Consider the following 14058-nt stretch of genomic DNA (forward strand, 5'->3'; position numbering starts at 1 on the left):
CAGTAAAATGGAAATAATTGTACCTATTGGGTTGTTACCAGGATTAAGTGTGAATTTAAGTAAAAGCATCCTATTTTTTTTTTAAATAAATGGTTAGACTTATAAACCAGTCGAAAAAGGTGTATTTCATTACTGCCTGAAGTTTGGTATGCTATGTAGTATATTTTTCATTATTTCTGAACATTTACTACATTGCTTTAGGGGAAAACGCTGTAGTTTCAAACAATCACTTTTCAAAATACTTAAAAATACAACCTGATTGTAATTGGGAACTAATAATACTATAGAATACTTTAGCATGTGAGTTTTTATTAAGTAACTGCATGTCTTGAGGGCAATATAGCTAGAAACAATGGAGAAGACCAGACTGAATCAGATTCAGGCATATCCTTAAATACAATATGAGATTTTCTTGTTATTTGCTTCTAAGGTAAAGGCAAAATAATGAGGAGAAGAAAGTTCTTAAAAATTCTGTTTTTGCTCAGATGAAGAACCAGCTCCAGCTGATGGAAGAATCATATATCGAAAACCAGTCAAGCATCCCTCAGATGAAAAATATTCAGGTTTAACAGCAAGCTCAAAAAAGAAGAAGCCAAATGAAGATGAAATAAATCATGACTCGGTCAAAAAGAACTCACAAAAACAAATTAAAAATAGTAGCCTCCTTTCTTTTGACAATGAAGATGAAAATGAGTAAGTGAAAATATTTTGAATTTAGTCTACTTTGAAAGTATATGGAGTGTTTTTTAAAATAACATTTTTTCCTATTATAAAGATACTACAAGTTCTTTATAGAAAGTTTAGGAAATAGAGAAAAAAATTTAATAAAGTACATCTATTCATCAATACCCCTCTGACTTAAAATGCCAACTCTATAGAAATTAGCTAGTATTAACATTTTGTTATTTCCCTTGTGTGGTTGTGTATATATGTAAATTATATTTTTAAGCAAAATACATTTTTTTTGTGTGTAAACAAAATTTTATAAATACACTTGTATTGCAAATGTTCTTTGTCCTGCTTCTCACTTGACATTGCATTATGAGTATTCTTCCAGGTCGGTAAATTTCAAAAACCTGACATTAATAGCTACAGATAATTTCATAAACATCTCATTGTATCTTTTTCATTAGCAATAGCTCCACTTTGGGTGGGGGAGATGATAATGTGCCTTGTTAAAAATACCTCCCCAACTCCTGCTAAGGGTCGCCATGAGACTCAGCTCTGGCAAGTTAAGAAATACAGGTGGAATTCTGCTTGATAAAGCTGCTGGGTTTTTTGATACAAAAGGACAGACTTGGCAAGCATAAGCCTTTGCTCTTATCTTTTCATCCTACTTGGAGTGCAGAGATAAAACCTGAGTACCAGAGCCATTTTTAGGCATAAGGAAGGCAACCATGTGCTTTGGGTCATGTTAGTAAAAAGACTCAGAGATTGGCTCCTTGCTGACATGCCTGGAGGAGCTGCTACACCAGCTTGGATTGCTGACCTCTGACTTCTTGGTAGTGAGAAGAATAAACACTGTGCTTAATTAGGCCTCGGTCAGGTTTCTCTTATATGCAGCCAAATGCAGTCCTAAGTAATACAATAAATAACTGGTCAAACTGTTACTGGTGGAGGGTGTCCAGGTTCTTGGCATTTTGGACAAATAATTGAACAAAACGCACAAAGCAATGAATATCCTCTAGAGGTTTGCCATTGGTTACTTGGTGTACACCCTGTGTAAATGAAGTAGTGGCCCGTGACCTGTCTGATTGGTGCAGAAAGTGACCAATCAGAGGCTGAAGTTACAAAGTTATACTCCTGTGTAAATGAAGACTTGGCCTATGACCAGTCTGATTGGTTGCAAGAGGGGACCAATCAGAGGCACTTTCATTTTTCATCTGCAATGCAGAAAAGGCAAGGGGATTTGCAAAGGGAGTAGCCTCTGATCCTTTTGTTACTTAGGTATGGAGAGGTGGGGTTTTCCTTTTGATTCAGTTCTAGGAAGTCAATGTGAATCAGCCTTAGGTTCCCTGTCTCCAGACCCTATTCTCCTGCCTCATTTTCCCCCTGAGAGACATGATCCTTGTAAATCTTTATGGGAGGCTGAGAGACTAGGGTCTTTCTTCTGTAACTGCTTCATGCTAACTTGGGACACAGTCCCTACCTATTGGAGATCACATAACTCTCACCCTGCTTTGTCTAGGGGAGACAGGGTAGCTTCTTGATGGCCGGTGGTATCTTCACCTGAAACTGGCTAGAAATCTTGTCACATGATCATCTAACTTGGTGGTCTCTAGGCAAAAGGAAATGGATTTGGTTAAAAGATTTAACAAATATGGTCCAAAAACCAAGGCAAATATAATCATTAATAATGGGCTGGCCAAGGGAGGGAGCCATGAAACCCAACTTAGTGCCCTTTAGGTGCCCCAGCTGTTGTCATATTTTAGAGGCCCAGTCAGCTAGTTTTCAGGTGGTGTCCCTTACTAATCCTGATTGGTTGACATCAAAACAGCATTCTTCTTCTAGGAAAAAGACATAAGCCACCTGTTTCAGCAGTTAGGAGATCTAGTCCCCTTCGAATTGCAAAGCGACCACTGCCAAGGAGCCTATCTGATTTTGTAAGGTGACAATACTTTGAGCAATGTTATCCAAGCTTTCCATAAAATCCTTGGACAAGCGTTGGTAATAGATAGGGAAGTTGCAATCCCGCTAACTCCCATTCCTACCCCTGCTGTTATTCCTAGCCCTTGTGTCTGGTGATTGCAGTTGAAGGTATAATGAGGGATTGGTTGTTGGGAGCTATATTAATTTCGGGACATACAATATTTCTGTCTCCAGTCTACCACTTCCACCAAAGACAAATCACAGCAGAACTGACCTAACTTCAAAATAAACTTCAGTCCCGTATACTTGGCCTGATTACCCACACAAAGTGCAACAAGAATCATTGTCCATATAGACTCTCCTAGATTGGCTTTGCTGGAACATTTCACAAGGCCATTTCAGTCAAAGTCCTGAGAAAGTAACTGGTTTCTTCAATTGTGCCCTATTACAAAAGAAAACATGTGGTTATTAACTTTATACAGACAAATGCCATGAATTAAGAATATTCATAAATAGTTTACAAATTCTGGAGAAATTAGAATACTCAATACACTTAAAGTGTATTTGAAGACTATAAATAGCTCAAAATAAAAAGATTATTCAGACTCTGAAAAAACAAAAAGAATTAGCAATATTTCAGACAACAAAAGCCATACAAATTATTTCAGTCTTCCATTAGTTCATTTCAGTCCATGTAATCAACTCCTACTCTATACTTCATATTCATCTTTATGAACACATCAGCCTTTCAATTAGTGCCTTGGAAGTTTTCTGTCTAATCCAATGGCACACTCTCCAAAGTTACCAGAAACCTGCATTCAAGAGTTCTTTTCATGAACTCCAAAGAAATAAGCCTTGGACTGTAGCTGATTCTAAGTCACTTTTTTTTGAGAAGGATCAAAGCAAAACATCAATTATGGATGACAAAAATTTTAAGACAGCCATAAAGACACAGTTGACAAATTTGGTTATTTCTGTGTCTTACAACAATTTAACATAATCATTACAACATATATTAAGACATATCAGAATTTTAGAACTCTCATACAATCCTGGAACACATATTAACAACAAATCTCTATCAGTATAACCCAAAGGAAGCTAAACACCACCTCACACTTGACAATGTTTCCTGTATAATTCAAACATTACAAATAAGCCTAATATGTCACTCTTGAACTTCAGGAAGCCTAATATCCAAAAAGTCAGTTTAAAGTCAAAAGTTTTTGAATTAACTTTTTTCCATTAGTATGGTCATATCTTTCTTACTAATTTGTAGGTTATGTAATTTATCAATTTTTTGTTGTTGTTCTGTTTCCCAACCTCTATGTCAGATAAAGAATCACCCAGGCCAGACACAATGGCTTATGCTTGTAATCCCAACACTTTGGGAAGCCAAGGTGGGAGAATTGCTTGAAGCCAGAAGCCTGAGCCCAGCCTGGGCAACAAAGCAATACCCCTATCTCTACAAAAATAAAAAATAGCCAGGTGTAGTGACACACACCTGTAGTCCCAGCTGCTCAGGAGGCTAAGCAGGAGGATGGCTTGGGCCTAGGAGTTCAAGGCTGCAGTGAGCTATGATTGCACCACTGCACTCCAGCCTGGGCAACAGAGTAAGAACTGTCTCTAAAAAAAAAAATAAATAATAAAAATAAATTTAAAAAAAGAATTACCCATATTCTGTTTGTTTTTGTTTATTCACGTTAACCTTTATTCTATCTGGAATTTATTTGAGTATACTTTTTTCTCAAATAATCAAGTGTCCTAGAACCATGTGTTTCTCATTTATTTGAAAGGCCATCTAGTGAGAGATTTCTCCAAGTGTTGGGGTAGGGAAGGGAGGGAAGCACTGTAAAGTCTCAGCCTTTACAGGTGATTCCTCAAGACCCTGCTTAATTCTAACAATTTTCCTCATTAGTAAAAGTCAGCCCAAACTGGGGGCTTGTTAAGATCCTCACCAGCCACATCCATCTGAAATTATGAATTTCAAAGTATCTTACGAATTTGCTGCCACATTATCTTTTTTAAGTTTGTTTTGTTTTGTTTTTTTGAGACAGTCTCGCTCTGTCGCCCAGGCTGGAGTGCAGTGGGCTCGATCTCGGCTCACTGCAAGCTCCGCCTCCCGGGTTCACGCCATTCTCCTGCCTCAGCCTCCCGAGTATCTGGGACTACAGGCGCCCGCCACCACGCCCGGCTAATTTTTTTGTATTTTTAGTAGAGACGGGGTTTCACTTTGTTAGCCAGGATGGTCTCAATCTCCTGACCTCATGATCCACCTGCCTCGGCCTGCCAAAGTGCTGGGATTACAGGCATGAGCTACCGTGCCTGGGCCTTTTTTTTAAGTTTTAAGTACCTATAAAGAACACTCAAAGGTGATGTATGTAGGTGAGCTAGGAAGACCTGAAATAGGCTCTCTCTAAATTACTCAAATTAATCCTGAAGCCATTCTACAATACTGTCTTTAATGTATACTCACTTGTTATAGAAGCCAGGGTTTTTTCTCCTAATTTGTATCATTGCTATATGTGTTATTGTACCAAACTACACTGTTTTAATTGCTGTAAATTTTAATATGTCTTAGTATTTGGGTGTGGGAATCTTGAAAGCAGGGACTTTGTGTTATTCACCACTGTATTCTCAATATCAGAAGAGTATCTGGCCTACTAAGTGCACAATAAACATAGTTAAAATGAATGAGAGTGTTGTCTGTAATTTTCTTTTTATAGATGAGTAGGTCTCATGTGTAGACCCTGTACCATCAGCATCAGAACCCCTTAGAAACCTAAAAATTAAAATCTTGGTCCTTGCCTGCTGAATCAGAAACTGTGTGTAAGGCCCAGTAATCACTGTAACATGCCAGCCAGGTGGTTCTGATATTCACTCACGTTTGAGAACCACTGATAAAGACTATAGTAGTCCTCCCTTATCCATGGGGAATATATTCCAAGACCTCCAGTGGATGCCTGAAACCACAGGTAATACTAAACTTTATACGTAGTATGTTTTTTCCTATATGTAATACCTATGGTAAAGTTTATAAATTAGGCATAGTAGAGATTAACAACAATAATAATACAATAGAACAATTATAACAATATACTATAATAAAAGTTATGTGAATGTGGTTTCGCTCGCTAACAATAAAATAGAACAATTATAACAATATACTATAATAAAAGTTATGTGAATGTGGTTTCGCTCACTCTCTCAAAATATCTTGTTGTACTGTAACTTGGGTATAAACCACAGAAAGAAAAACCATGGAAGACTACTCTATTAGAACTATAATAAAAAATGAAATGGGCCAGGTGCAGTGGCTCACACCTGTAATCCCAGCACTTTGGGAGGCTGAGGTGGGGCAATCGCTTGAGACCAGGAGTTTGAGACCAGCCTAGCCAACATGTTGAAACTCCATCTCTACTGAAAATACAAAAATCAGCTGGGCACAGTGGCTCTTCCCCATAATTCCAGCTATTCAAGAGGCTGAGGCAAGAGAATCACTTGAACCCAGGAGGCAGGGGTCGCAGTGAGCCAAGATCACACCACTGCACTCCAGCCTGGATGACAGGGCAAGACTGTCTCAAAAAAAAAAAAGATGAAAAATGTAAACAAGGAATATGAAAAACGTTTAAAAGTTCTTCAGTCTTGAAGCACATCATATTGGTGAAGGCTTTACTGCAGGTGATATTTCTAGCAATGTAAACATAAAAGCTATCAGCCAGGAAGCACATCTTGTTACGAAAGACAAAGACCAAGACATGATGGCACCTGAGATGTGCTTAGCATCCTTAGGGAAACTGCTTCCTAAGAACAGTGGGTTCTGTTAACTGCAAGATCTATTTTGCTGAGTGGTGAGTTTGGAGTCAGAGAAGAGAGGCTCAAAGAAGAAAGACGAGGCCTGTTTCCTCATGCTGCTTCTAAGCAATGTTGAACATGTATTTGAAGCTCCAGAGTACAAATAGTAAATTTTGGTGATGTCCACCTGCTAATTCTGCAGGCTTGCAGGAAAAAAAAAAAAAAAAAAATCTGTGGATGTTTGCCAGCCTCCACCAAAATTTCAAAGGATGGCTGCCCAGACAGAGACTTGTTGCAGGGGTGGAGCCGCCCCCAAAGAGAGCGCCCCCAGTAGAGCAACACCGAGCAGAGATGTGGAGCTGGGGCTACTGCAGAAAGTCCCAACCAGGGCAATGCATAGTGGAGCTGTGGAAGCAAGGCCACTACTGAGAGTCCTCACTAGGGCCATGCACAGTGGAACCATGGGAACAGAACCATCACCAAGAGCTGCAGAATCACAGGCAGTATGCAGCATCTGCTGGGGAAAGCTGCAGGCACCGGACTCCATCCTGTAGGAGGAGCCGTGTGGGCTGCACCCAGCAATGCCATAGGGGTGGGCTTGCCTGAGGCTTTGGCGGCCCAATCCCCGCCCCAGTGTGTCCAGGAAGAAGCACATGGAGGCAAAAGGGATTATTCTCCAGCTTTAAGATTTGGCCAGGTGCCGTGTCTCATGCCTGTAATCCCAGCACTTTAGGAGGCCGAGGTAGGAGGATCACTTGAGGTCAGGAGTTAGAGACCAGCCTGCCCAGCATGGTGAAACCCTATCTCTATTAAAAATACAAAAATTAGCTGGGTGTTGCTGGCGCATGCCTGTAGTCACAGCTACTTCGGAGGCTGAGGCAGCAGCAGCAGAATCACTTGAACCCTGGAAGCAGAGGTTGCAGTGAGTTGAGATCGCACTACTGCACTCCAGCCTGGGCAATACAGTGAGACTCCGCCTCAAAAAAAAAAAATAATGTCTACCCTCCTGGGTTTCAGACTTCCTTAGGGCCTGTTACTCCTTTCTTTTTGCCTATTTCTCCCTTTTAGAATGGGAATGTGTCTTTTTCCTGTACCACCAATGTATCTTGAAAGTAAATAACTTGTTTTGATTTTATAGGCTCATAGATGAGACTCTGCACTTTGGACTTTTGAGTTGATGCTGGTTGTTAAGACTTTGGAGTTACAGGGTTGTACGTGAGAAAGACGTGAGTTTGGGGAGCCAGGGATGAAATGCTATGGTTTGAATATTTGTACCCTCCAAAATCATGTTGAAATTTAATCCCCAATGTGGCCTTTAAGAGGCTATTAGGTCATGAGGGCTCTGCCCTCATGAACTGATTAATTCATTCATGCATTAATGGATTAATAGGTTCATGGATTAGTGGGCTCTCATGGGAGTGAGGCTAGTGGCTTCATAAGAAGAGGAAGAGAGACACGAACTAGCATAATCAGTCCCCTCACCATATGATACACTGCATCAGGACTCCAGAGAGTCTCTACCAGCAAGAAGACCCTCACCGATGTGGCCCCTCTACCTTGGACTTCTTAGCATCCAAAACCGTTAAGAAGTAAATCCCTCAGACCAGGTGTGGTGGCTCACACCTGCAATACTAACATTTTGTGGGGCTGAGACAGGAGAATTGCTTGAGCCAGGAGTTTTGAGACCATCCTGGGCAACATGACGAGACCCTATCTCTACAAAAATGAAAGCATTAGCTAGGCACAGTGATGTGTGCCTGTGGTCCCAGCTGCTTGGGAGGCTGAAGTGGAAGGATCACTTGAGTCCAGGAGGTCAAGGCTGTAGTGAGCCATGTTTGCAGCACTGAACTCCAGCCTTGGGCAACAGAGCAAAACCCTGTCTCAAAAATAAATAAATTCCTCTTTTAAAATAAATTACCCAGTTTCAGGTATTCTAAGTAACAAAAAATGGATTAAGACAAGCTTGAACTGCTCATTATAAATTTCTTTTCAACCTTTAACCTAATAGTTGGACATCCAGTTCTTTTTTATAAAACTCCTATGTGATTCTCATGTATAGCTAGGTGTGAGAAACAGAGCCACTAATACCCAAACCACACCTACATTAATTAAATTGGAAACTCTGGTGGTGGAACCAGTAGTTCTGAAAGCTCCCAGTGATTTCAAATTGCAGCCAGGAGTGTGAACCACTGCCCTACAACCTAGGAGACTCTCACTTTTAAGAGGGAAGATGCTCTTTGCTAAGCATGAGGCAGGCAAGCCAAAGGCTAGGCAGGGAGGCAACTTTAGGAAATCCCATGAGAACTGGGCCATGTTAGTGTACAGTATTTCCCTTTTTTTGTGGCCCCCAAACTGGTAAAACCTTATCAAATGTGACAGTCAAGATTTAGCTAGTCTTTGGGAATTAAAGGTAGTACCAATGTCCTAGGTTGGGGTTGGAATTGGATAGGAGAGAGACGAGCTCCCAGTGTTTATAATACTGATGGTGGAAGCATTGCTTAGAGAGTTTCTAAAGATCATTCTCAAAAAGAAACTAGGGTTCCTTGGAGAAATAGTTGATTCTGGGGCTAAAGTGGAGATAGTAAAAGCTGATCCTGGAACATCTTGTACCAAAAAATTAGGAGGTGTTTAAAAAATGATGAACGGCTGGGAGAGGTGGCTTACGCCTACAATCCCAGCAATTTGGGAGGCCAAGGCAAGTGGATCACTTGAGCCCAGGGGGTCAAGACCAGCTTGGGCAACATGGCAAAAACTCATCTCTGCAAAAAGTACAAAAATTAGCAGTATCTAGTGGCGCACACCTGTAGTCCCAGCTACTTGGGAGGCTAAGGTGGGAGGATTGCTTGATCCCAGGAGGTTGAGGCTGCAGTGAGCTGTGATCACAACACTGCACTCCAGTCAGGGAGACAGAATGAAATCCTGTCTCAAAAATATAAAAATGATGAAGGCATGTCAAAAGGATACAGGAGCCAACTAGCGGGAGTTACCAATGGCCAAATCTGGGGCAATTTGAACAAGGAATTAATGATAGTAGATAACAACTCATAAAATTCTTATTGATATGAACAATATATATATTTTTTAACACATGAGAAGGGCTAGGTCTTCCTTATAGTAGAATTTTAATAAAGTTAGGAGGAATTATGGAAATAGAAACAGTATTTGGCAAATTACACAGTAAAAAATTTTAGTGGGCTGAATGATGGTCTCTAAAGACAACGGGTCTTGATCCTGAAACTTGTGAATGGTAACTTATGTGGTAGTTTTTGCAAATATGATTAAATTAACAATCTTGAGATAAGTGGATTATTCTGGATTATATAAGTGGGTCCTAAATGCCATTACACTCACACCTTTCCTTATAAACGACAGATAGAGGGAGATTAGACACAGGAGGAAATGTGAAGATGGAGGCAGAGACTGGAGTGATGTGGCTATGAGCTGAGGAATACTGGCTGCACCAGAAGCTGGAAGAGACAAGCAATGGATTCTCCCCTAAAGCCTTTGGAGAGAACATGGCCCTGCCAACACCTTGATTTGAGCAGAGTAGCTGATTTGAAACTTCTGGCATCCAGAATTCTGAGAGAATAAATTTCTGTTGTTCTAAGCCATCAAGTTTGTGATAATTTTTTATAGCGGCCATAGGAAACTAATACACAAGTGCTGTTGGCAAGACTCATCAAAGGATGCCAAAATTGGTGGCCAAAATTATGCCCAAAACCAGAGTATTTTCACAGTCTCAAAGTATCTCCCCACAAGACACTAATTACAAAAGAAAAACTAGTGACCAGGCGTGATGGCTCATGCCTGTAATCCCAGCACTTTGGGAGGCCGAGGCGGGTGGATCACAAGGTCAGGAGATCGAGACCATCCTGTGAATGGTGAAACCCCATCTGTACTAAAAATACAAAAAATTAGCTGGGTGTGGTGGCGGGCACCTGTAGTCCCAGCTACTTGGGAGGCTGAGGCAGGAGAATGGCGTGAACCTGGGAGGTGGAGCTTGCAGTGATCCGAGACTGCACCACTGCACTCCAGCCTGGGCGACAGAGCAAGACTCTGTCTCAAAAAAAAAGAAAAAAGAAAAGCTAGTAACATTACAGTGGATAAACTAGGCAAATGTCACCTTAACTGCCTGATCAAAGTTAATATTACCAGTAATAAGTCATACTGATGCCAGACTCACACCTGTAATCCCAGCACTTTGGGAGGCCAAGGCAGGTGGATCACCTGAGGTTGGGAGTTTGAGACCAGCCTGACCAACATGGAGAAACCCCGTCTCTACTAAAAATACAAAATTAGCCGGGCATGGTGGCACATGCCTGTAATCCCAGCTACTTGGGAGGCTGAGGCAGGAGAATTGCTTGAACCTGGGAGACAGAGGTTGCGATGAGCCTTTGCATTCCAGCCTGGGCAACAAGAGCAAGAGTCCGTCTCAAAAAAAAAAAAAAAAAGTCATACTGACATCATGACCTACTGATATGCACTGAGAAGGACACCTCACTTCCAAAGGCCACAAAGATCCTGCTAGGGCCTTCCTGATGTCCTTTTCAAGGATAGGGCACAAGGGCAACCGATGTCCAGTACTAAAGAGGCCAGAATCCTAGGGTATGGCAATGGCACATGAATGCCAATACAGACTCCAGGGCTTGTCTGGGGTCGAAAAGGTCAGTGTAAAGGTGTCAAATTATCCTCTCTTCTGAACGAGTCCTTTATTCTGAGATTATATATTTCTTGTTTCTTTGAAGTTAAAATATACTTTATTTTATGAAATAATGATTTTGACAGGTGGTAGTTTATTGTACTTACTTTGCCAAAAGGTTGAAAAATCTATACCAGCCTCCAAAAAATATGTTGAAATTTACTGTCTGGGAATTCCAAACATCAAGTCCAAGTGTTGTCCAATAGAACATTCTGCCCTAGCCACCTATGGCTATTAAGCACTTGAAATGTGGCTAGAGCAACCAAGGAACTGAATTTTTCCTTCTACTTAATTAATTTAAATTTAAATAGCCACAAATGGGTAGTAGCTACTGTGTTAGTGCAGTTTTAGGTATTAGTGGGATTTTTTTTTTTAATTGTTAGGAGTCCTGCAGCCCACAAGGGATTCCCTCCCACTTTGTGAAGGTCAGAGAAGTTCTGATGTTTGACACAAAACAGCACAACATACAGTCATATCTGGCTGGATGGCTCAAGACAACCAGGGCCAGACAGTCACACTGGGAAGGAAGACACATGTCTGAGTTCCCAGGCTCCTGTTTCTGTGGCCCTTTCCCCAGTCCTGGGCCTGCTCTCTCCCCCAGAAAGCAATAAACTCTACTATAGAAACTATCTTTCAACTGACACCTACTCTCACCAACCTATGGCTTCTCCCAGATCATGCATGGAGTCTTTCAGGGAGGAGAAAGAGCAGACAGAAGGCATCTGTCCAGGTTTGAGGTTAGGAATCCTCCCCATTGGCCCCACAGTCATTCTTAGGCTAATGGCAGCTCTATTAGGCATATATGGTCCTAGAAGCTGGGGTAGAAGGGAGCATTTAGTATCATCAATTTGAATGTTGTCTTAGAGAGTGGCAATGGCTAAGACAAGCCTGGTCCCTGGAACTGTGAAGGTACAGCTGACTAGGTTTAGCTACAGGATGAGACCCTGAACTTTATATTTTTAATCATTGTTTCCCCAAATTCTCCCATGCATAGCCATAACTTTTCTCGCTACTCAGTTGATCATAGCCTCCATTTTCTCCAGAGCCTAGATCCTTCTTAACCTGCGGTGTAGGGTCCTAGAATGCAAACCATCTTCCCAGTTGCTCTGAGACTCTCAATCCTTACCAACCTTCTCCATTCTGCACCAATCCAGCTGGACCAGTCCACTTTTCCCCTCACACCCTGTGCAGATGGTGGCTTGGCATCAGTTTTCCCTTTGCCCTTGCTTCTCCCTGAGTCATCAAGTCAACCTGAGTCTCTGGCACAAACGCAGCAGGACCGTCTGCCTCTCAGAGGAGATTCTCTGTAACCCCATGAGCAACGGAAGCTGGACTTGGCAGAATGGAAATGGTGATGGGCAAGGCAACAACAGAGCTATGGCCTGGGCTTTGGGGCTGGTAAAGGATTTAAGGAATCCCAGATGCAGGGGTATAAGCTTGATGTCTTGACTTCTCCCTGTCACCTCATGTATCTAGTTACTGCTGTGCCTCTTTTGCAACTCAACATGTTCCCTGTCTGGCCTTGCAACTTCTACCTTTCTCTTCCCAAATATCATCCTATTTTACTGACCTGGCGAATCATCAGCCAAAGTTCTAGCTTTCTTTAGTAGCCGCTCCCATATAGTGAGAGGGTCTGCAACAAATGACGGACATTTGGATTGGTTCCATTTTCTGGCTATACCAAATAAATTTGCTATGAACATTCACCTGCAAGTCTTTTTCTAAACATGTTCTCATTTCTTTTGGGTAAATGCCTAGGAGTTGAATATTGGATTGTATTGCAGGTATATAATCTTTTGAAAAACTGCCAATCTTTTCCAAAGGAATTGTACCATTCATTTTGCTTTCTGCCATCAGTGTATTAAAATTATTACTCTCCAAGTGGAGGCTCCATCTGTGAATAAGTTGTGAGATTTCAAGTTCCAATACTTACTGTCACAGCCTTTTAAATCTAAAAGAATATATTTAAACTCATTTAATCCTTAGAAAATGTTAATGGTGAGGCATAATATAAATTATTGCACGTGAATTATAATGATATAATTAACATAGGTATCTTTGGTGTTCAGTTTGGTAAGTTTTGACAGTTGTGTCTACCTGTGTGGTCACCACACAAACAAGAAACTATAGAACATTTCAATCATCCCAGAAAGTTCCCATGCTGTGTGTATTGGTAATTTATTTATTTATTGCTGTGTAATACTTCATTATATGAATATAGCATAATTTCTTTTTTTTTTTTGAGATGGAGTCTCACTCTGTTGCCCAGGCTGGAGTACAGTAGCACTATGTCCGCTGACTGCAACCTCCACCTCCCAGGTTCAAGCAATTCTGTCTCAGCCTCCCAAGTAGCTGGGACTACAGGCGCACGCACCACTACACGTGGCTAATATTTGGATTTTTAGTAGAGATGAGGTTTCACCGTATTGGTCAGGCTGGTCTCAAACTCCTGACCTCAGGTGATCCACCCACCTTGGCTTCCCAAAGTGCTGGGATTACACGTGAGCCACCATGCCCGGCCATGCATAATTTCTTTATTCACCTGTTGATAGACATTTGGGTTGTTTCCAGTTTTCACTATTAGAATAGGGCTGCTATATACATTCTTCTGAAAGTTTATTGTGAACATGTTTTTATTACTCTTGGGTAAATAAAGACTAGAACTGCTGGATCATAGGCTAAATGTATGTTTACCATTTTAAGAAACTACCAAATAGTTCTTCAAAATGATTATACCATTTTATTTATTTATTTATTATTTATTTGAGACAGGGTCTTGCTCTGTCACCCAGGCTGGAGTGCAGTGGCGCGATCTCGGCTAACTGCAGCCTCTGCCTCCCAGGTTCAAGCAATTCTCCTGCCTCAGCCTCCCAAGTAGCTGGGAATACAGCTGTGTGCCACCACACCCAGCTAATTTTTGTATTTTTGGTAGAAACGGGGTTTTACCATGTTGGCCAGGCTGGTCTCAAACTCCT

General features: G+C 41.3%; 1 protein-coding gene across 7 annotated transcripts in view; it reads left to right on the forward strand.

Annotated features, from left to right (window-relative positions):
• The window catches only part of KIAA1143 (KIAA1143 ortholog), a 38339-nt gene that overhangs the window by 7678 nt on the left and 16603 nt on the right, over window positions 1-14058 (forward strand). For 3 of the 7 annotated variants that reach the window (XM_054550928.1, XM_054550929.1, XM_063722544.1), the window contains one exon: window positions 486-693. In XM_054550928.1, the coding sequence (XP_054406903.1) occupies window positions 486-693 (208 nt within the window). Of the gene's footprint in view, window positions 1-430; window positions 5284-7522; window positions 7606-9756; window positions 9992-14058 lie in introns of those variants that run through there. The other 4 variants (XM_054550931.2, XM_024244813.2, XM_002813849.4 and 1 more) reach the window with 4 other exon arrangements.

Source organism: Pongo abelii, chromosome 2 (genome assembly GCF_028885655.2).
Source record: "Pongo abelii isolate AG06213 chromosome 2, NHGRI_mPonAbe1-v2.0_pri, whole genome shotgun sequence".
Classification (NCBI taxonomy): domain Eukaryota; kingdom Metazoa; phylum Chordata; class Mammalia; order Primates; family Hominidae; genus Pongo; species Pongo abelii.